The sequence below is a fragment of the Thermobia domestica genome, chromosome 2 (assembly GCF_964235325.1).
Source record: "Thermobia domestica chromosome 2, izTheDome1.hap1.1, whole genome shotgun sequence".
Taxonomy (NCBI): domain Eukaryota; kingdom Metazoa; phylum Arthropoda; class Insecta; order Zygentoma; family Lepismatidae; genus Thermobia; species Thermobia domestica.
The window spans coordinates 335,874,124-335,899,265 of NC_137455.1; the positions used below are offsets into that span (position 1 = coordinate 335,874,124).

The 25,142-nt window shown below is 36.0% G+C and overlaps 1 protein-coding gene across 1 annotated transcript; it reads right to left on the minus strand.

Annotated features, from left to right (window-relative positions):
- Positions 1–17,454: 17,454 nt before the first annotated feature.
- Positions 17,455–24,768, minus strand: LOC145679543 (glutamate receptor ionotropic, delta-2-like). The gene is made up of 2 exons (XM_081750120.1): positions 24,061–24,768; positions 17,455–17,601 (listed from the first exon to the last, which is right to left on the minus strand). The coding sequence occupies exons 1-2, from the start codon at positions 24,766–24,768 to the stop codon at positions 17,455–17,457; spliced, it is 855 nt and encodes a 284-aa protein (XP_081606246.1).
- Between the last annotated feature and the right edge of the window lie 374 nt (positions 24,769–25,142).

The window sequence follows — 25,142 nt, forward strand, 5'->3', positions numbered from 1 at the left end:
ATTTTACTATTTTATCCGTAGTAACTATGAAACAAACCATAGCTTATTCTAAATACGCAATGTTTTCAATTTTAATGCGAATGGTTAGCAATAATCTGTGCATTCACTTTTTTGACAACTTTTTTTATCCGTCTGTCATCACATATTTACAGTACTCTTACATATATATATATTTACATGTATACATATTTACTTCGGTCTCTCCATGAAATCCATATATTTGCTCCCAAGGGATTCAACTGTTAATTTAATGAGAGAATGTCGAGACCATTGGAATCCAAAATTAGTGACCAACAAAACTTGGTCCCTGGCTTCTACATATGCACCATTGTTCTCTCGGTTTTCTGTCCTACCGGCTTGCTTCAAAGACTCACTGCCCTTACGAACTATTGCGAAACTCAAATGCTACTAAATGATTCATATAAGCATTATATAACTACCTATGAGATTTTGTAGTTGACTTCCCAACTTCATAGAACAAAACCTAATTGCAACATCCTATTCATTAATAATAATTATTATTATAATATAGAGATGCAAGGCCTCGGAAAAAAACGGCCTTTTTTTTTTTTTTGGAAAAAACTCGTTTTTTTTCTGCTTCGCTTTTTTGCTTGGGAAATTTTGGTTTTTTTTCACAATTCTGCTTTAAATTGATAAAGCAGATTTTGTTTCGCTTCTCTGTAACACAAAAAGTCATTTAATTAGTGGCTGATGCCGATAATAATATAAAACCTCGAAAATAAACCATGAATTTCGAAAAGATATTTCAAACAATTTTACTTCTCAACATATTTACATTATGAATTCCAAAGGATTAACCAATGTATATAATAAGAATTTTTTAAACCTCCTATATATAAAAGTAAGCAGGGTTGGGAAGAACCATGGTTGTTTTTGAAAATGCCAAAAACCCGTTTTGGGGGGGAAGTTTAAACTGGGCTTTTTTTTGGCTTAAATCAGGTTTTTTGGCCTTAGATATTTTGCTTTATGTATTTATATTACATATTGACGGAAATAAGTTTGTTTCGCTTTGGTGTTATTATGCAACAACAGGGTTATTCTTGAAGAGGTCGCATAAGCCCTAAGAAGTCCGGTCATTAAATTTCTTAAATTGGGAAACTCCCGCCCTAGCCATCGGGAAAATCCCGTCATTACTCTAAATGAAAAACAATAATGGAAAAATCCTGTTATTGCTTTGCATGTAAAATTTAAAGGTCAACGTATCATAATCAATACGCTAAAACTGAGGTATTAAATAACTAATTTAGTACGTACATATCATTGAAAGTCCAATCCAAGCTAATGTTGGAAGCTACGTAGGAAATCGATAAATTATGCCAATTTCTATCAATATATTTAAGCAACCTTGGCTTCTTTGTAAAATAACAGGCATTCAGGCATGCAGAAATATACAATTTGGTTTCGTTTCGTATGTTCAGGCTTAACATCCTTACGTAATACCGAGGTTATCAAGGAGAAAACTCGGTAAAGTTACATCCGAACCGCTACTTTGTTTACGCATGAAAGAAGGGTTGTGGTTCAACCGAGAATTGAACATGGGACACCTTGATTAAAAGGTGAAAAGGAAATAAAACTAATGCAGATTGTTTGATGTGTGGAAACATCACCATGAAGTTCACACGATTCGCATTTTTCATTCTTTTTATTTTTTGATTTAAACCAGTTGTTTATTTAAGAAAAAGAAAAAAACAGCTGGTGTAAACCAGCCAACCCTAAAAGTAAATACTTCTTTTTAAAAAATACACAAACAACTAGCAAAATTCTATGTAGTATTTTTACTTCAAAATATTCCATACCCTCTTTTTGGAACAAAATAAAATTAAAATAAAACATAAGAGAAATACTTAGATTTATATGGTACAATTAAAGGCTGCACATCTATAGCTTTTGGTTCTGTATATTCTTGAAATGCTATAGTTTTCTATAACCACCATTACGGTTTACTCAGTCCTCAAGTTTTTTTTTTTTTTTTTTTGAATTAACAAGAGTGATTCAACATATGAAGGGTGTGAGGCAAGAACATGGTAACCCACAATTTTACTATTTTAAGAAATTAGAGATTATCTGCTGCACAATGCATTTTGAAAGTCGGAAAGCTGATTTTTCACATAATACTATACATGAAGGCAGTGGTGCCCATCCCCCTCATGTCCATGACGCACCCCCCCTCAATTGTCTATCCGTAGGTGTTCTTCCACGAAACAAAAATCTTTTCGAATAATTTTTACACCCCCTCAAACATATTTATATAGATTTTTAACCCCCCCAAATATTTCAATGACGCAGTTTGCGTCATAGCCCCCCCTTGTGGGCACCCCTGATGAAGGACTGAAGGAAGCGGTATACGTTGCTGTCTATCTGCTGCATAACTCAGCAATTGAAAATTGGTTGGTTACCATGTTCTTGGCTCACACCCTTCATATCATGACGGAACTCTCCCCACCCCACCACCACCAAAAAAAGGACTATGGAATATATTTAAGTTAAGATAAATACAACTGCACAACAAACATGACCGAGTGGAGCTTTTGCGCTTCTATCGGGAAGTTCGGGATTCAACCCAGCATTCGAGCATTCTGACAAAGCTTTTCTTCATTCTATCTGTGAAGTAGAAATAGTGCATGTACTGTGAGTTGGCCGACTTCCTTGCGTTATTATTACTAATTACCAGCAGTAACTGTTTTGCGAAGGTTAGAGGGGTGTTCTTTCGGACTGAAGCCTGTTCCCCAAAATTACGGAATGTCTGCAACAAACGAAATATCTATTAGTTATGCCTTTACTCATAAACTTTAAGCTGCCGTCAAATAAAAATTAAGAATATTTAGAAAAACTAAACATTAGTAAGAAAAAACCCTCCCAAAATACTTTTCTAAATCCGCCACTGATTCTCAGTATAAAATGATCTTCAAGGTTGTATCCGGAAGATTATCGCTAAATATATAAACGAAACGAAATACAGTATTAGTTATGGCTGTACTCATAAACTTCAAGCTCCTCCCAAATAAAATTAGGAGATTTTAGAAAATGAAACGATCAGAGAAAACCGTCCCAAAGTACGTTTCTAAATCCGCTACTGATTATTTGTATAAATTAGTATTCAAGGTTGTATCCGGAAAATTATTGCTAAATCGTTGCACAGCTACAGTATAACAGAAATGTGGAAGTACGGTTAGACGGATATATTGAAAAAACGTACGCTTTGACGGATATATAGAAAAACATAAGTTTAACTTTTGCGCTAGAAGCTAGAGTACTAAGCTCTTAGAAATGAAACACGGATGACAAACTAAAATGATTTAGAGAAGAAAAAAATGTTGATAACTCAAAAGTTAAAATAAAGTTAAATAGCCTATAAAATTGCCCTCAAATACTACATTCTTCACGTTAGCTTTAATTCGTAAATTATGTGCTCCATCCATCTTGATGGTGAATTTCAGAGCGAAATATGGCATTTAGGTCATGGAATTCTTATCTAACTATAGAATATACTATAATAAAGCTATTTAGATAGAAAAATCATAAAAATGAAAAAAGCCAAAATTTCCAAAATTCTCGATTTTCCCAAAAAAGCCGGCTGTTTATGTGAAAAAAAAAACATAGAATCAAAAAAGCCGGCTATTTTGCATCTCTAGTTGTTACTGTCGTTGCAACCATAACACCGATCTGAAAATAAGCTAGCAATTATTTATTTCAAACTAATTTACGGCCTTTAAACTAATTTACGGCTAATTTACGGCATTGTTTCAGAGGCATATTGAAACGTGTGTCGCATGGATATTGCTGTCAATAGATTTGCGTGCACCGGAATATATTCACTGAACCCTCAGATATTTACAAACCCGACTATCTCTCCGCAAACTTGATTAATGTTGCAATATGATACACTGGATCTACCTCTAAAGACCCACAATGTTCAACTTCATTACGGGTTAAGGAAAATTTGGATACTTCTTGTTTGTCGTCTGCAGCGAATCATGTTCTCCACATATGACCGACAAATCAGAATCTACTCGTCCATCATCTAGTAAAGAGCTAAAGAGCTCTCCAATAGTGAACAGTTATAATCATTGACGGAAAAACGCAAGAGACGTTTAGCGTCACGTACCAGAAGAACTGAGTAAAGCGCGATTCCATATAAGAGGCAAATTGAAAGAAAAAGTGATTTTAGCAAATGAAGTAGCAAAGTAAGGTCACAAGAAGCTAATGAACCACTACACAGACAACGAGAAAATATTAACAAGAAAGCCCCACTAAATGTATAATTTGTGGTGAAACGTTCAATGAATGCTTGGTGCAGTGTGAATCCTGCGATGGCTGGGTTCATGAAACTGCACCTCAATTGAGTCAACAGATATCCATTACACGGTACCACTGTTAGCTTCGTGGATAGGTTTTCTTATTGTTCCTTCTAGGTGTAGAATAAGATGTTTTTTCAAACATCTTACGTGTTCGTTGGTGCTCGCCAATATTCCAAATATGTGAAATTTAGCGATCTGTATTGCCATTTGTTTATTTCATTATTTTAGCATTTATGTCGATATGTTCAGTTTGTTAATAAAGTTCACATTCCATATTTCAGGCTTATTTCGGGGCAATTTTACATCTTTTTACCAAGAGGCAGTTCAATGTGTTAAAATGTCTGGGGCTACCTCCTTTCCCCTAAAAATGTAAACTAATATTCACATGTTTATATTTCCAGGTTTACTTTTGGAAAATGCTTAGCACTCTTGAGTTAGGTACTAATTTGTGCAAAACATAAAGTTGGACACCAGTAAGTCCCCTCCTGAAATTGGGGGGCAGTGCTCCCTTACACCACCCTTCCGTCTTGCTACGGCACTACGAGTTTTACTAATCCTGATGCAGGGACGACCATGTTTTCAATGATTTTGTATCCATTCAGCACAGGCTGCTAGTATAGAACAGATAATTAGGCCCAAATGAAGATCAATAATACAGTGAGAGCAGCTAGATTCACTTCTTCCACTCTTGAATAAAATTCACAAAACATGGTTACTTCCCTTTCCAGTAATGCTACATGAGTTGCTATATCTATGCCTTTTGCATTGTTAAACCAGTATACAAAAGCATTTTTTCTCGCTACAAGTGAATATCGCAACAGATCAATGAAAGATACAAATATCTATCAAGACAAACTACATAAAATCAGTAGATTTCGTTCTGAAACAATCACAGGAAAATATGGATGTTATCAATATGGTTGTTTAGCATGTGGAAAACATTTTAGATATCAATGTTCAGCTAGGAGTAGGAATTGCAACGAATATAATCATCTTGCACACTATTGTCCAAAAGGTATACAAATAGGTACTTTAGAAGAATCATTGAGTTACCTGATGAAGATATTCAGAAGAAAGACAAGATCTTCATCCTTACTGAATTACAGAAGAATTAGATGACAGAAGCAAATACGAATATAGAAGATGAACGAAATTTTAGTTCAGTGGAGATTTTATGTTAAGCTCCATTCCGGTAGCCAATACAGAGAAGAAAATATGTTCACTAGTAATTAATCGAATTTAATTGGTAAAACGAAATTCAGGGGTTAAACAGTAGAATCTGAACCAGAAAATCGATAACAGAGGAATCAGGTCTGTAAACACACCGACAAACAGGTAGTAGAAACGGAATACCTTAGTATGAGTCAGGGAATACCTACAAGGTCAACAATAATAGAAGGAAAGAATTCAAATAATCAAATTTTAGAATTTTGACCTAATATATCATCTTAATACGTAACCATTTAGTCATGATATGCGTCTCCAAAACAAATATGGTAAACAGGTGAGAATAAAAAATAAAGTTAGGAAAGAAAGAAACAGAAGAAAACAATTCAGAAATGTAGATAGTGGAATAATAAGGATGTGTAAAAATAAAAGAGAAGGCGAAGATATAGAGGAATTAGTCAAGAAAAAAGATGTAGGGGATACGTTTAAAGAATTGATATAAAAAGATGATGGATGGAAGTCTGAAGAATTAAAGCAAACCGTTGAGACACAGGTGAAGAAGAGAGAAAGAAAAGGAATGCGTACAAGTTTACTTTTGGCGCACTACTAGAAACAATTGTTAAAACTTATAATTCTTTTTTACTAATTTCCTTCTTATTGTCCCCTAAAAGGTTTCCCTTGGCGACATGAAAATGTCTCACTTGGCATAGATAAAATACAGGGATGAATAAGTGCAAAAACTCAAACCAAAAGGTGTTAGGTGGGCATTAAAACACGAATGCTATCCACTCGGGTCTGGAAAGAATAAAGCTGGTGGGCCCGTACGCTAGCACGGGAGTGCGTTTGAAAGGAACAAGTCTGTCAGCAGTCGGAGATATGTGCGCAAGCCAAGATGGAAAGCAATGGGTTTTGTCAATGGTACGAATTTCAATAGCACTTGTAATGGTTTATTTTCTAGTAACGTTGCACTTGAACACACAAAATACAGGGTTTTTACATTGTGCAAAAATATGCTGCCAGTGGAAAATAACATCTAATAGTGCCATCTTTCATATACACTCACTAATTATATCCGACGCAAACCACTTGTAATCATTTTAGACTAGGAACACTACACTTGTAAACCTATAATACAGAGTATTACTTTGTATTTCATTCTGTCGCATGCATATAATTGTTCCTTATAAACATGCCTATCCATACAAAAAATTGAATTTTACATGTAAATAGTTCAAAGGGTCTTGCGCCAAAGCTACACCTCCACATAAGAATGAGATACAGGTGAAGACGGGGGTCAAGAGGAAAAGAAGCTGCAAAAAGGAGTAAAAATGGATAATTTTTTTATGATGGTTATTAGTAGCGAAAAATACATTAATGAAGTGTCATCTGACAAAGTAGAAGAAGGAAAGAAAACGGGAAAAAATTCTGGTACAGAACAGTTGAATATTTGTTGTTTGTAGTTGAAAGATAAAGTGTTGAATGTTTGTTGATTACGGCTCCTATTGCCTATTATTTCGTGAGCTTGAGAGAACCCAAACGATGTTTTCGAATATCGTAGCTTTTGATATGTTAATAGTATTGAGTGAAGTCGGGAGAATTATCGCGAGGCTGCGCGGCTATATGATCAACGGTTTCTCAATCGTGCTGGGCAGTCGAGGAAAGCGTTTCGTCTTGCACTTGGTGTGCAGAGGACTGGGCATGTCCCTTCTCAACACAAAAGACGTCAGCAGATCAGGCGCCGTGTTTAGGATAAACGGTCTCCCGGCATCCTTGCTGCAGTCCATGTGGTTCCCCAAATCTCGAAAACACGATTCGCCAGGGATGCTGCGATAAGCAACATGACGGTTTGGAGGATTCTGCTCAACAACGTGCTCCATTTTGACCATGTTCATCTGAATCAGGAACTCCGAGAAAAAGATTTACATATCCGTCTAGTTTTGTCAGTGGATGAGTGCCAGGAAACCCATGTTTCCACCGGGACATTCTGTGGACGGATGTAGCAACCTTCAAGAGTAATGGAGATGTCAGCATACACAACGCACACTACTGGTCCAGTTTGAATCCTTTTTTTTTTTTTTTTTTTTTTGAAGTGTCTACGTGCACTACGAACAGAGAAAAATGCCTGTGCCGGTGGACTGATAGTAGCAATTCAACTTCAAATAACAGACGTAGATCCCAAACCGCAGAATTTAACGATAAGTGTTTCCCGTTAAAGTTGTTTCTATTTCAATAATACTTCTAAAGAAATCGAAATTGATACCAATTTCCATTTGAAATTTTGGAGTTGACCACCGTGGATGTATCCCCGCTACGTCAATTGATATAGAAGCATCACCATTGATTCTTCACGTACGATTTGGTCATTCAGTTTTTTGTTGTTGTTTGAAGTTTCTGCGTGTACTACGAACAGAGGAAAATGACTGAGATGACAATTGGTCTGAAGTGGCAATTCAACAAATAACATAAGTAGATATCAAACCGTAGAATATGACGAAAAGTGTTTCCCGTAAAACTTGTTTCTTTATCAGTAATACTTTCAAAGAAGTCGAAATTGATACCAGCTAATATTAATCATTTTCGATCATTTCATTATCTCCCAAGCTACGGGGCTGAGTTTGGTTTCAAACGGGATCGGAAGTGTCATTCTTCATCTCAGCGACCCTAAAAACTACGGATCAGACACTAGTGTCGGATAATTTTGAACATTTATATATATATATCCCCCTCCTCGTCTTTCATGTTGTGCGGCACGGCATTGGATGTGTTACCGGTCATCTCAGTGACCCAGGAAACTATGGATTCGACACTATTATGGGTTATTTTTTATTTCCCTCTCCCCCTCTCACAAGACGCGCGGCTGAATTTGGAATTAACACCATACGAAGTGTCATTGTTCATCTCGGCGATCCCAGAAACTATAGATTCAACACTAATTTCGAATCATTATATCCCCCTCCCCCTTGTTGCGGCCTATGTCATCGGAAGTATCACTGTCTATCTGAGCGACCTCAAAAATGTGGATTGAGCACTAATATCTATCATTTTCGACCATTTTTAAACGTTTTACTCCCCCTCAACCAAGTTGAAGGTTTGAATCTGAATTTAAACGGGATCGAAAGTATCACTGCTCATCTAAGCGACCCAGAAAACTAAAAATTCTACTGATAGTGGACATATTCGACCATTTTTAATATATCTCTTTCTCCCCCTTCTTCAACTTGTGGAGCTGATTTTGGATTTAAACCGGATTGGAAATGTCTCTGTTCATCATAATGATCCCGAAAACTATGGATTAGACACTAATATTGGTCATTTTCAATCATTATTATATACAACTCCTCCTCCCCTCAACCGTGCTGCGGCACACGGCGTCAAAATTGTCACTGTTAATCTTAGCAAATCCTAAAACTATGGATTCGACACTAATATTAGCCATTTCCGATCATTTTTAATGTTTATTCCCCTCCCCTACGTTGCAACTTCCCCCTCCTCAACTATCAGGGCTGAACTTGGATTGTTACAGCATCAGAAGTGTCACTGTTTCTCTCATCGATCCCAAAAACTATGGATTCAACACTAATATTGGTCATTTTGATCATTTTTAAATTTCTCCTCCTTCCCCCTCCCCTACGTTGCATCGTCAAAGTGAGTAGCCTTAATCCCTGCCCGAAAACTCATGTATGTTGAAAATTTGATTGAGATCGGTCGGATGGTTCAAGAGTGATAAAGTCACAAAGGCAGTCATTTTTATTTTTTACATATATCTCCCCCTCCCTCTCCCCTATGGTGGCTCGTCATAGTGAAACGATAGAAAACACCCAAGGTCTGACCCTGATACATGTTGAAAATTTGATCGCGATTGGTTGGGTGGTTCAAAAGTTATTAGTTTTATTAGTTTTTATTCATACGTTCCCCTCCTTTCCCTCTTCCCTAGGATCTAGCGTTAAAGTGAAATTACAAAAATGTTTCCAGATCCGAACCTTATGCATGTTGAAAATTTGATTTAGATTGGTCGGGTGGTTCAAGAGTGATGAAGTCACAAAGACAGTCATTTTTATTTTTTTTACATATATCTCCCCCTTCCCCTCCTCTATACTTGCTCGTCATAGTGAAACGATAAAAAGCACCCAAGGCCCGACCCCCATACATGTTGAAAATTTGATCGAGATTGGTTGGGTGGTTCAAAAGTTATTAGTTTTTATTCATGTCCCCCTCCCAACCCCCTTCCCTAGGATCTACCGTTAAAGTGAAATTACAAAAATGTTTTCACATCCGAACATTAAGCATGTTGAAAATTTGATTGAGATTGGTCGGGTGATTCAAGAGTGATGAAGTCACAAAGACAGTCATTTTTATTTTTTTACATATATCTCCCCCTCCCCCTCCTCTATACTGGCTTGTCATAGTGAAACGATAAAAAGCACCCAAGGCCTGACCCTCATACATGTTGAAAATTTGATCGAGATTGGTTGTGTGGTTCAAAAGTTATTAGTTTTATTAATTTTTATTCATGTCCCCCTCCCCACCCCCTTCCCTAGAATCTACCGTTAAAGTGAAATTACAAAAATATTTCCAGATCCGAATCTCATGTATGTTGAAACTCTGAATGAGATCGGTCGGATAGTTCAAGATTTATTAAGTTACAAAAATAGTCACTTTCAGTCTTATATAAATTGATTTTTATATACCTCCCCCTCCTTCTCCTCCCATACGTTGCTCAGTCAATTTAAAATTATAGAAACAATCCCAGGCCAAAACCTCATCTATGTTGAAAATTTGATCAAGATCGGTTGAGTGGTTCGGGAGTTATTAAGTTTTATTTATTTTTATACCCATTCCCCCTCCCCCCTCACTTTTACCATCCAAGTGAATAGCCTAAAACCAGCCCGGCCTTGAACCTCATCCATGTTACAAATTTGATCGAGACCGATCAAGCGGTTCAGCAGATTTAAAGTCATAAACATAGTGATTTTCAATTTTATATATATATAAATAGATATATTTTTATATACACACGTCTCCCTCCCCTCTCCCTCTCCTCAGCTCTAGTAAAAAAAAAAGCATTTTAGGCATAGGGTTATTTTTACGTAATATTCATATCCGAGTTCTTACTGTGAAAAATTCCTTGCTATAGTTGCTATTTTTCTTTAACGTTTCAACAAATACTTGATTGGCAACAATGGTGAACGCAGCCGTTGGGAGTTTGAATTGCTCTAGTTCCTGCTTGGAATACACACGTAGATGGCACTGCGTCGGAATACACACCGATCGAGAAACGAAATTTTTCAGTCTGAGCACACACTTTACACACACAAACCGGCTGTATCCGTATAAACGAGCGGAGTCAAAAGAACTCGCGGGGGGACCCCTATAATGGTCCTGCACGCGTTAAAAGTAAAAAACTTTTCGAGCAACCACTAAAAAATGCTCGCTTTGCAAAAATTGCTCAGAGTGCTGCTCTGTAGCCGATCGACCTACAAAGATTGGCGGGTTCACCAACGCATACACACATACACACACACAAACACACACACACACACATATATATATATATATATATATATATATATATATATATATATATATATATGTGTGTGTGTGTGTGTGTGTGTGTGTGTGTGTGCGTTGGTGAACCCGCCAATCTTTGTAGGTCGATCGATCTACACAGCAGCACTCTGAGCAATTTTTGCAAAGCGAGCATTTTTTAGTGGTTGCTCGAAATGTTTTTTACTTTTAGCGCGTTCAGGCCCCTTATAGGGGTCCCCAAGCGAGTTCTTTTGACTCCGCTCGTTTATACGGATACAGCCGGTTTGTGTGTGTAAAGTGTGTGTTCCGACTGAAAAATTTCGTTTCTTGATCGGTGTGTATTCCGACGCAGTGACATCTACGTGTGTATTCCAAGCAGGAACTAGAGCAATTGAAATTCCCAGCGGCTGCGTTCACCATTGTTGCCAATCAAGTATTTGTTGAAACGTTAAAGAAAAATAGCAGCTATAGCAGAGGAATTATTCAGAGTAAGGACTGGGATATGAATTACGCAAAAATAACCCTATGCCTAAATTCTTTTTTTACTGGAGCTGTGGAGAGGGAGAGGGGAGGGAGACGTGTGTATATAAAAATATATCTATTTATATATATATAAAATTGAAAATCACTATGTTTGTGACTTTAAATCTGCTGAACCGCCTGATCGATCTCGACCAAATTTGTAACATGGATGAGGTTCAAAGCCGGGCTGGTTTTAGGCTATTCACTTGGATGGTAAAAGTGAGGGGGGGAGTGGTTATAAAAAATAAATAAAACTTAATAACTCCCGAACCACTCAACCGATCTTGATCAAATTTTCAACATAGATGAAGGTTAGGCCTGGGATTGTTTCTATGATTTTAAATTGACTGAGCAACGTATGGCGGGAGAAGGAGGGGGAGGTTTAAAAAAATCAATTTATATAAGACTGAAAGTGACTATTTTTGTAACTTAATAAATCTTGAACTATCCAACTGATTTCATTCAAAGTTTCACCATACATGAGATTCGTATCTGGAAATATTTTTGTAATTTCACTTTAACGATAGATCCTAGGGAAGGGGGTTGGGGAGGGGGAAATGAATAAAAACTAATAAAACTAATAACTTTTGAAGCACACAACCAATCTTGATCAAATTTTCAACATGTATGAGGGTCGGGCCCTGGGTGTTTTTTATCGTTTCACTATGACGAGCCAGTATAGAGGAGGGGGAGGGGGAGATATATGTAAAAAAAAATAAAAATGACTGTCTTTGTGACTTCATCACTCTTGAACCACCCGACCAATCTCAATCAAATTTTCAACATGCATAAGGTTCGGATCTGGAAACATTTTTGTAATTTCACTTTAACGGTAGATCCTAGGGAAGGGGGAAGGGAGGGGAACATATGAATAAAAACTAATAACTTTTGAACCACCCAACCAATCTCGATCAAATTTTCAACATGTATGAGGGTCGGACCTTAAGTGTTTTTTATCGTTTCACTATGACGAGCCATCATAGGGGAGGCACTATAATATTAATTATTCATCCCTGTATTTTATGTATGCCAAGTGAGACATTTTCATGTCGCCAAGGGAAACCATTTAGGGGATAATAAGAAGGAAATTAGTGAAAGAATTATAAGTTTTAACAATTGTTTCTAGTGGTGCGCTAAAAGTAAACTTGTACGCATTCCTTTTCTCTCTGACTCTCTTCTTCACCTGTGTCTCAACGGTTTGCTTTAATTCTTCAGACTTCCATCCGTCATCTTTTTATATCATTTCTTTAAACTTATCCTCTACATTTTTTCTTGATTAATTCCTCTATATCTTCGCCTTCTCTTTTATTTTTACACATCCTTATTATTCCACTATCTACATTTCTGTATTGTTTTGTTCTGCTTCTTTCTTTCGTAACTTTATTTTCTATTCTCACCTGTTTGCCATATTTGTTTTGGACTTCTATTATTTGTATTCTTTCCTTCTATTATTGTTGACCTTGTAGGTATTCCCAGACTCATACTAAGGTATTCCGTTTCTACTACCTGTTTGTCGGTGTGTCGGTGTGTCTACAGACCTGATTCCTCTATTATCGATTTTCTGGTTCACGATTCTCGTGTTTAACCTCTGAATTTCGTTTTACCAATTAAATTCGATTAATTACTAGTGAACATATTTTCTTCTCTGTATTGGCTACCTGAATGGAGCTTAACATAAAATCTCCACTGAACTAAAATTTCGTTCATCTTCTACATTCGTATTTGCTTCTGTCATCTAATTCTTTTGTAATTCAGTAAGGATGAAAATCTTGTATTCCTTCTGAATATCTTCATCAGGCAACTCATTGATTCTTCTTATGTATCTATTTGTATACCTTTTGGACAATAGTGTGCAAAATGATTATATTCGTTGCAATTCCTACATTGTGCGCTCCTAGCTGTAACATTGATATCTAAAATGTTTTCCACATGCTAAACAACCATATCGATAACATCCATATTTTCTTGTGATTGTTTCAGAACGAAGTCTATTGATTTTACATAGTTTGTCCTGGTAGATATTTGTATCTTTCGTTGGTCTTTTGCGACATTTACTTGTAGCTAGAAAAAATGCTTTTGTACACTGATTTAACAATGCACATCGCATAGATATAGCAAATCATGTAGCATTACTGCAAAGGGAAGTAACCATGTTTTGTGAATTTTATTCAAGAGTGGAAGAAGTGAATCTAGCTGCTCTCACTGTATTATTGATCTTCATTTGGGCCTAATTATCTGTTCTATACTAGCAGACTGTGCTGAATGGATACAAAATCATTGAAAACATGGTCGTCCCTGCATCAGGATTCATAAAACTCGTAGTGCCGTAACAAGGCGGAAGGGTGGTGTAGGGGAGCACTGCCTCCCCCAATTTCAGGAGGGGACGAAATGGTGTCCAACTTTTTGTTTTGCACAAATTAGTACCTAACTCAAGAGTGCTAAGCATTTTCCGAAAGTAAACCTGGAAATATAAACATGTGAATATTAGTTCACATTTTTAGGGGAAAAGAGGTAGCCCCAGACATTTTAAAACATTGAACTGCTACTTGGTAAAAAGATGTAAAATTGCCTCGAAATAAACCTGAAATATGGAATGTGAACTTTATTAACAAACTGAACATATCGACATAAATGCTAAAATAATGAAATAAACAAATAGCAATACAGATTGCTAAATTTCACATATTTGGAATATTTGCGAGCACTAACAAATACGTAAGATGTTTGAAAAACATGATATTTACACCTAGAAGGAACAACAAGAAATCCTACCCACGAAGCTAACAGTGGTAGCATGTGTAATGGATATCTGTTGATTCAATTGAGGTGGTTTCATGAACCCAGCCATCGCAGGATTCACACTACACCCAGCCTTCATTGAAAGTTTCACCACAAATTATACCTTTAATGGGGCTTTGCTGTTAATATTTTCTCGTTGTCCGTGTGGTGGTTCATTACCTTCTTGTTACTTTGCTATTTCGTTTGCTGAAGACACTTTTTCTTTCAATTTGCCTCTTATATGGTATCGAACTCTACCCAGGTCTGGTGCGTAACGCTAAACGCCACTTGCGATTTTCTGTCAATGATGATAGCTGTTCACTAATGGAGAGCTCTTTACTAGTTAATGGACGAGAAGATTCTGATTTCTCGGTCATATGTGGAGAACATGGATTCGCTGCAGACGACAAACAAGAAGTATCCCCCTTTTCCTTCACCCCTAATGAAGTTGAACATTGTGGGTCTTCACAGGTAGGTCTAGTGTATCATCTTGCAACACGAATCAAGTTTGCGGACAGATAGTCGGATTTGTAAATACCTGATGGTTCAGTGAATATATTCGGGTGCACGCAAATCTATTGAGAGCAGTATCCATGCGACACCCGTTTCAATATGCCTCTGGAACAAGTTTAAAGCCGTAAATTAGTTTGAAATAAATAATTGCTAGCTTATTTTCAGATCGGTGTTATGGTTGCAACGACAGTAGCAACACCATGCGGCTTAGCTGTAATGCTTTTGCCTCTACCGAAGTCGATGGTGATAAATAGCTTAAGATTAAAAGGTAAAATCTTCTATCCTACAGCGGCCTAGGATGGTGATTTAAAGGATATCTTTCTTACCTATCGTAGTTTTAGAAGATAGTATAGCTGTATCTCTCTGCTTACACGTGCTCCGGGGCAGGTAGTTATGGAAATATTCCTTTGCCTATTACGGCTTCAGAAGTTGGATTTAAGGAAATCTTCTTAACACAAAACGATTTCAGGAATAGTTTAGGAAGGTTAGCGTTCTGCACTGGAACTTATTCTTCTGTCCACTTGAGGTCTTCTTTTATGGCTGTCCTCTGAAAAGAAAGTTCGTGAGGAGAGGGTTGGCCATCTTCGGTTCCCTTCGGAACCAACTTTGCGTCTTTCTGGTATCCTCCTTCCACCGTCTGTTGGTGATTATGTTTTGAATAGAAAACACGTGCTCGTTAATGAAGCATGCTTTATAGTAGTTGCTTACACCTGAGATACGGAATATTACAGCCTCCACACCAGGAACATAATCCACAAGATTATTTGAAAAATACAAATATTGTTGTGGAAACATTTGTTAAAAAGGTTCTATTTTCATGGCAAAAATCCTTGATACGTGCCAGTAAGTAGGAACATAAGCCCCTAAAACTTTGCAAAATTCACTTTTGGTGGAATCTTGAATTCTGTATTTTTGGCTTTTTTGCAGAGATTTTAATAGAATTGCCTGATACTAAATATCCGAAAGCATTCAGCTCTGAGTAAAATAAATTTGTCTTAGGTGAAGTACAAAAATTTTTTAATGTTTTAAAAAAATCCGATAGCTATTGTTGAAAACTGTAGCCTCCCAGCGCGATGTCATCAGCAAAATATCTTATTCGTTAATCAATGTAAAATCATCCTAGTTGCGATTAAGAGAGCTTGCGTGGTAGTTTTATGACCCATCACGCATATGAGAATTTTGTAAGATTTTCTTGTGTGATTGACCTTGAAGATCAGGTATCAGCGGTTTTTCGGATGGAGCAAGATTTGGAGAACACTGCCGATTTAGGGATTCTTATTTTGTGATTGTAGCCCCCAGTGGCGTATTTAGGGGGGCTTCCGGGCTTAAGCCCCCACGAAATCTTACTTACTATAGTAAAGTATATGAAATATCTCGCAGAATTTTCACATTTTCAGGCAAAGCCCTCCCCGAAAGTTAGCAAAGCTCCCCCGAAAGAAAATCGTAAATACGCCACTGCTAGCCCCTATAATGTTCAATTCCGTCCAGAGTGTATAAAATATTTTCATATTTGTATAGTAACTCATGAATGGCCTGTTTCTGCGACTGGTCTAGATTACGATTAATATCAAAAACATCAATTTTGAAAAATATTATCTATTCTTCAAAGAAATGACAACCTCCTCTTTTCCTGTACAATTTTTATTTTTCTATTTTGTACGCTTTCATTGCTGGAAAAGATTAATCCTGGCATGCCACAAGTTCCACCACTGACGTATTTTTCCTTAAAGTTACAGAATAATTATTTGGATTGGAAATTACGTCATGTTGTTTACCTTGTCAAGGAAGTCGTAGAGAAACGATACGAATAAAGATGTATAATCTTCAATCTGTCTTTTTGCTATTACCGGAATAAATGCGTGGAAAAGTTGAACTAACGTAATGCGTTTGTCGATAAAAGAGCAAGCTCGTTTTTGTATAAGTATATGAGTGGTGTGTGGTGATAAAATGTTTTCCTGGTTCTTTTCTGGTAATGTTGGCTTCTTATGATTTTTAAATAGAGATATAATATTCTTTGTTAAATCGATTGAAACATAAACGTTTAAGCAAGTCTAAACTAAAAATAACTGGAATACATGATTTCTTCCTCATACGAAAGTGATGAGAGAATGTCGTTTCCTAACTTTGAATGATACCATTGCTACATATTTCAAGGTAATAATTTTATTTCATATCCCTTTAACCCCTGTTTTATGTGGTATTAATTGAACATCAGGAAGTAAATATTCGAAAGGCCAGATGAAAATGTGGGATCCGGTTTCCAGTAGCACTGTTCGTCTGCGTAATTTAGTGACTATTTATAGGCTTTGTTCTGTCATTAGAATTGCTTGATCTTTGACTCCTGAACAAGGATCGGCCCTATTCGCTTTTTGGACGTTTAAAATAGGTAGAATCACAGTACCTACGCTTTCTGCATATTGCGAAGTCCAGTATTTGATCTTCTGTTGTGGATTTTCTTGCAGGTTTTGTGGTGTCCCCTGTTTTCCTCTATACTTCACCTCGTTCTAATAGTTTTCTTGTTTCGTCGCTTATTCCCTTGATTCCTTTTTCTATTTTGGTTATACAAACTGGTTTGTGCAACTATTAAATAGGGCTCTGCCATTTTATTGGTCAAGGAAAAAAAATAGTTTTAAGCAGGAGTTTTCTGCTGGTGTGGAGATTCTACGACGTTGAGGTTAGACATCTGATCTTCTTTCTCTAGTTGTGGTGGTGATATTGAAGTATGTAATGGCGGAGCAGGAGGATTATATTGAAAAAATAGGATTTTGTCTAGGTACTGCAAATTTGACATTAATTTTATCCTGTAATGATTCAAGAGACTGAGGTAGTACATTTATGTATATACAAATACAGTGCGCCAATATATAACGAATTGAGTTATTTTGCAATAGAGAAATGAAAACTACACCGAAAGCAAATATGTGTATGAGCTTCTTCGTGGCTAAGCGGTTATCGTGCTCGCCTTTGGAGTGGGTGACCCGGGTTCGATTCTCGGCGGGAGCTCATGTTGTTCGGATTCCACGTTAATCAGTAGGTCCCGTTTCATATAGCTTCGCTCCTTAAAGGGATGTTAAACTCAAAATCAACTCAACTGATAGTATATGTCTATAAAGTGGCTAGCGCAAATGTCAGTAGTTGAGCAGTAACCGAGTTACACATTAATATTATTATTATTACTGTTACTATTATAATAATAATTATTATTAATGAATAGAATGTTGCAATTAGGTTTTGTTCCCTGAAGTTGGGAAGTCAACTACGAAATCTCATAGGTAGTTATATAATGCTTATATGAATCATTTAGTATCATTTGAGTTTCGCAATAGTTCGTAAGGGCAGGGAGTCTTTGAAGCAAGCCGGTAGGACAGAAAACCGAGAGAACAATGGTGCACATGTAGAAGCCAGGGATCAAGTTTTGTTGGTCACTAATTTTGGATTCCAATGGTCTCGCTCTCATTAAATTAACAGTTGAATCCCTTGGGAGCAAATATATGGATTTCATGGAGAGATCGAAGTAAAAAAAAATCTGTAAGAGTACTGTAAATATGTGAAGACAGACGGATAAAAAAAAGTTGTCAAAAAAGTGAAGGTACAGATTATTGCTAATCATTCGTGTTAAAATTGAAAACATTGCGTATTTGCATAAGCTATGGTTTGTTTCATAGTTACTACGGATAAAATAGTAAAATAGATAAATTGATTCGATTAGACAAATACATTATAATATTCCAGAGCAACAGAAACTGTAAGTGATACAAGATTACGACGTTCAATAGTATATTAGTCATAGTATATGAACTAATAGTATATTAGTTCAATAGTATAATAGTATATTTGTGTGATGATGTCTTAGCCTTTTAAAATCCCTTCGTTGTCAATTTTAAACTTACTGCCTTTTTCGTTTTATTGTTTTATATTGTATGTTGTTTTGCAGTATTCTTGCCGTTTAGTACTTCATTTTCGACGTTATAACAAAAATATTAAATTCGATGGTACGAATAGTAGAGTTAAGTTGATTTTTTGTTTAACGTCCCTTTCAGCAGCAAGGCTATATGAGACGGGACCTACTGATTAAAATGGAATCCGAATCACATGAGCTCCCGCCGGGAACCCGGGTCTCCCACCTGGTATGAATAATGTATCTTGTTTCGGTGTTTCTTGTAGGCATATAATATTGTTCTCCCGCTGGCTTTGTAGCTGGCACGTGCCTCTTTGGTCACATTGTCTCATGGAAGCAATTATAAAATCTGAACTATTATAGTGGTTCGGATTCCACCTTGAACTTTAGGTCTCCGTCTCATACAGCCTCGGTGCAGAAAGAAACAATAACCTTCATCAAACACACAAACAGATATAACCCTACTTTGGTCTCGCCATTCCATTTCAAAATGAAATGAAATCTTACAGCTTAACATCCCACGGTTGTGACCGTTAGGTTAAGGGAAGCGATGACTAAGGCAAGTGAATGATGATGGAATAATTAGTGGAATGAGAATGTTGAAGGAAATAGGGGGTACTCCGAGAAAACCCATGGAAACGATGTTGTCCACCACAAACTAACTTTTCTGGTGGATTGAATCAATGCGCTATTCCATTCGAAATGAAATGAAATTTCTAGTTTTACATCCCTTGGTTATACTCTATGTGATTAATGAGAGTGAATGATTATGAAATAATTGGTGGAAGGGAAATGTGGAAGGAAATTGGAGGACATAAGAAAGTCAACAACATTAATCCATGTGTTTCATTTGTTACAAAGTTAACTAGTGTTTAAAGCAATTGTTCTAATTCCATTGCTCAAATTTACTCACTGAACTCGCATTTCACACCCCAGATAGCACGAATACTTGCGGCAAATTTTGCTTCGTTTAGTGGAGCAAACAATCTGAATGTTTGCGAAGGCAAATTTTCTTAATATTTATTACAAGCTTTCAATATGATCTGCAAATGTTCACTGATTTGTAAAACTAAATTCACCACTGCAATTAACTTGCATCTTTTTTGAAAATATAGCGTTCGAAGTTTGCCGTCGCAAACAGTTTGCATTTCTTTAAAAAAACTTGTTTTGAAAATTTTCTGAAAGCAAATGTGTGATAATATATCCGAGTGCGCGCGCATCGTACACAGAATTCACTTCGCTACATCAACTGTGACAAAATACGCCGGAAGTGAGAATCGAGAAAAGCCAATACATCAGAGGACTCCAGAATAAACTCATTGGTTTCTTATCACATGTTTTTATTGACCCAGGGAGCCTGACGTTATTTTGTGAATGTGTGTGAAAGTAAGTACAGGGATATGATCGTTGAGTAAGTAGATAAATTGCGAATTGGTTAAGTATAATTTGAAATTTAAGTGCGTTTATCCACAGACAAAGGATATATCCTTTGTGAGTTTATCGTTCGTAAGTTTTTTTTATATTTGGCAAGTAGCGAAAAATGTTTAGTGCTTGCCACTAAGAAAAGACGGATCCACATTATAAAAATTTTGATGTTCTATAAAGTTAGGTTTCACTCTTTTTCTGTTGCTCGATTCGCTTATAAGCAATGATTTTACTAAATGGAATAGTTATTTTTACATGTTGAGTGTGTTCTATCTGTGCTTGATGCGAAATCAGGTTGATTCGAGATAGGAAGGTTGCAGAATTCGAAATTTTGATATTTTCTTTCATTTTCGCACAATTTTCAAACTCAAAAAAGTGGTGGGAAGGGTTGTGAAGAGACTTCAGAAATTGGCATCTGGTACTAAGTATTATTATATATACACACAACAACTTGCTTTTCTCAACTTTTTTTCTATAAACAGTCTTTTTTAATCCCCTTATGCATTCTGTAATATGATCACTGAGTATTGTTATAGTTTGTAGTACATAGTCATTCTAAAGTCAAAATCAAGCAATATATATAATGCCCTTTATTTACCGTATAGTATTTTTTAATGTTTCATCCTAATCTTCTTATAGTTATTTTTATATGCTTGCCCTCACACATTCTAATACGGTTGTGCCATTACCATGATATTTTTTTCGACATGACAATTTAGAAAAGGCTTAATCCTTTGTTCTTGGAACCATCTGGATGCCGCCATGTTTGTTTATGCATTTGGAAGTGTCTGTTTTCCCTTGTCCATTATCATCGAGTATAATGTGTTGTTATTGGGTAATTTGTCGTCAATTGCTACTTTGCTGAGCGATTGTGCAGCCGACTTTGTAAAATTTTGGATTAAAATGTACAGGACAAATTCGTTGAAAGGTCAAATTTATTAGATTTGTTTCAGTGGCTCGCTTTTAAGTCGAAATCTCCCTACGAGGAACCAGAGAAAGTTTCCGTGTCCATTACAAGAGTAAGTGATGGAATAAAGGTTGATGTAATCTTCAGAAATATTGAGTTTAGGCATTTTCTTTTGTATTTTTTTTAGTATTTATGTATACACATATATAAATTAAATGACGTTAAAATAATCGTTAATAAGTTACTTCTTCTTTTATGAACAAGAAAAATGCAGCTGAAAGGTAGCAAACTACCTTCTATATTTGCTCTCTCCAAAAGGATGTGGGCTGATAAGGGACATTTTTCACCCATCGAACACCGGAAAAATGTAAAGTGTCTGTAGAGGCTAGATACATTTTGTTCACTCATAGGTCGAAAGACACACTGAAACAAAATAAATTGATCCTCATAGCAAGGCTTACACAGCGTTATATTATTACGAATCTGGTTTATTTAGGTTCATCGAATCCTTCTTACTATAAGCCTACGTCAACGACAGCAAACATTGTCAAAATGACGCAAAACTACCTCTTTTTGGGCACTAATTTCTATGACTTAGTTTCTTTCTCACGTATCTGTTATATTCACATACAAAACATATCTTCCAGTATACAGACATTGCAAACTTGTCTGAATCGGACTCTTCATTTTTCCAGTGTTCGATGGGCGAAAAATGACCCTTATCAGCCCATCTCGTTTGATTTTTTAAATATAGTTGTACAAGATTCAAGACAATTGCTGCAAATTTTGATTAAGATATGTAGAAAAATTCTGAAACTAGTGAGGTGTAAGTCAGAATATAAACTGTTTGGGATTTAAAGACTATTAAAGCATACGAAACACAATGTCTCATTCCGATTACATTTAGGTAGAACCTGGAAATAACAATGAAAAATATCTTCTAAACGTCACAGGTGATTACTCAATAAAACTCCGGTGATAAATGCAACCGGAATGGTAGATTGTATTTCCTATGTTTTAATAATATTAAATCGCAAGCAGTTAATATTTTGACTTATACCTTGATCACTTGTTTCAGAATTTTGATACATATTTTAGCCTTATACCACACTTGCAACAAACAGTACCTTCTAAATTTGCTACAAAGATTACCTTCTAAATTTGAAACAAACATTACCTTCTAAATTTGAAACAAACATCAGCTTATAAATTTGCACCAAATATACCTTATAAATTTGCAACAAATATTACTTTATAAATTTGCAGCAAACATTACCTGATACATTTACAGCATGCATGATCTTGCGATCGTGAAAACACTTTCTGCAATGTTGCTGCAAACCTTTTAATATTTTCACCAAATTTGTCAGCTCATTTTCGGAAATTTTGTCAAAGAAAATTTGCACAAAATATTTGCAGCAAAGTCCTGGCAAACTTTCTTGCTGTGCAATCGCAAACATTTCGTTTGTATTGGCAGATGTTTTTGTTTTCTGAGGCAACTTTGCTGCAAACTCAGCCAGCGTCAACTTCGTTATTTCCATTGAACTTTCGGCAAATTTTCTCATTTGAAAAGGCAAGTTTTTTGCAAACTTTTTAGTTTGCCTTTACAAATTTTTAAATATTTTAAAAAATTTTTCTGTGCTATCTGGGACATTTTACACACAATATCTTTGTTTGTTTGTTAGTGTCTTCGTTTGTTACATTTACTCGTTTTGCAAATGCCCAGTTGGTTTGGGTGCTCACTTGTACGTAACCAGCCAAGGTCGAGATACTGCATTCTGGTGCTTCTGGAAATGTAGCTTTATCGATGACGCAACTTTTGGGAGCGTATCATGAAAATAGCTCCATTAATAAAGCAGATATCAGTGCATACTCGGTTTTCCTATGGCCTAGCTCGCATACGCCTTTTGTAGGGTAGACAAACAGATGTGTGTGTGTGTGTGTGTGTGTGTGTGTGTGTGTGTGTGTGTGACTGTGTGTAGCTATTATACCTCTCTTTCTATATAACTGTTTTTTATGTTTGTTCTGAATGTAAAATGTTAACTCTTGTAGAATTGTAGTAATATTGTGTTATACAGATTAATGAAACGAATGATTCTTTCTATATAATATGCATAAATATATTCTGAAAATGTTTGTACTAGCAAGTCAAAACATTCAAATGTTTCATAATTCACTCTAATTTTCATTAATAAAGTCTGGTAAGTATCCGGGAGAAGCAGAAATGTCCAAAGAGGTATGTTTTGTGGAACTGACATTAGGCACTTTAAATTATTTCATTTTAATGATCTGAGTTTAATACTTACACTATTTTAAGATACATTATACGCCCGTCAATACGAAGAGGACCTCCTTTAACAAACTTAGCAATCCATAGAAATTAACGACATTAACTAAGAAATATGGTCCATTTATCAGTGTGTACTATTCTTTTACATTTCAAGATCTTGTAAACTTAAAAAATGGAATTATCCTCATTGCACTAGGATACTTTAAAACCTGTTTTTCAGACATTTTTCATGATAAATCTGTCGTAATACTTCAATTGTAAATACAAGCAGTCCAGTTACATACCCAATTAAAATTATGAAGAAACACGGGCGTATTTTGTGCAATGAAATTGATTCGACACCAGCTGCACAAGGATTTTCACATTTCCTGTCATCCTTAGATTGTTTTACAACTTCTTTTTCCCATTTCTCGATCAATCCAGCCTGTTTCATTCTTCCAATAAGAGTATTAAAACGATGAAGAAATGGTGAACCTTTGGCTAGAGCAATAGCCTGAGGACGAATATCCTCTTTGTGATTCATCATATGAAACCGGGGAGGACAACTTAAACATTTATGAGCCTTGTGTGCATAATAATCTAAAATATTATCTAAAATGAAAACTGACGTATTTCCATATTTTATTAAGTTCGCTACCGTATTTTCAAACTTTACATCTATAATAAATCTCTTATGAAGTGTCCACAGCAATCTGTTTGATTTATCATTAAATACCATGCTACTCGATCTAGAGCCTCTTATTTCCAGTTGAGAATCTACAAGATCTTCAAGAGTGTTGATATCCGAATATCGTTTGGGGATTGATAAAATACTCACAATACCTCCTTGATATAATGACGCAAAGATTAAGCTAAAGTAAACCCACATAAAGAATATCATTCTTATTGCGTTACTCTTTGGCTGAGTTACTGATACTTGCCAAAGAATAGACCAAATATAACAAAATACTCTACATAATCCTTTTCTAGTATCAGCTTCAGCAAATTTTCCGGTTGGAAGTACTATTAGAAAAACAAGAATCACAGAAAAAGTACTAATAATACAGTACCACACTTCGGCTTTATAGAATAATACTAAAGCCAACCACGTTGGTAATTCTTTCGCTTTAGGTACCAAAATTGCATATCTTGGAATAAAAACACAATCTGTAAAATCAGTCGCCTTATACCTTTCAAGGATTGACCCAAAAGTCACTCCTGCCATATCCGCTTCCTTTCTCACAAGATTTCCCATCATATACAACCAAGTACCATTTTCTGCATTGTATCCAATTTTGAAAGCTCCGTGGCTTACAACACTTTTAGTTTCGTAGTTCATATACTTTTTCAGTGCTTCGAACACAGTCACAACGAAACCTTCTTCCGTGTAGTTACCAGCATCATCAACTTTTCTGGAGAATATTGGAAGAAGATTTCCTTCCATATTAGTAGTAGTCAATACATACTTGTGAAGATCATTTATTTTCTTTCTTGAGTAAGCTTGTTGAATTATCGAAATATTTTCTGATATTTGTTGTAGTTTTATATTTTCCTTATACGTTATGTTCAAGAAAGGGTTGTACGACCACACAAAAGCAACTGGCTTAGATGCATTGTTACAAGATGAGTTCTTAAACATGAAAATATTTACTGAAATCACAGCAACATAAAGAATTTGTGCTTTCCAAAATCTTAACAACAGAGAACTAATGTCTACTTTAATGTGTCCGTTCACTGATACATCAATAACCAGGAAATTAGCTCTGTTATTCCAAAAATACTTGCGAGCAGTATCTTCTAATAAATACGTAAGAACCT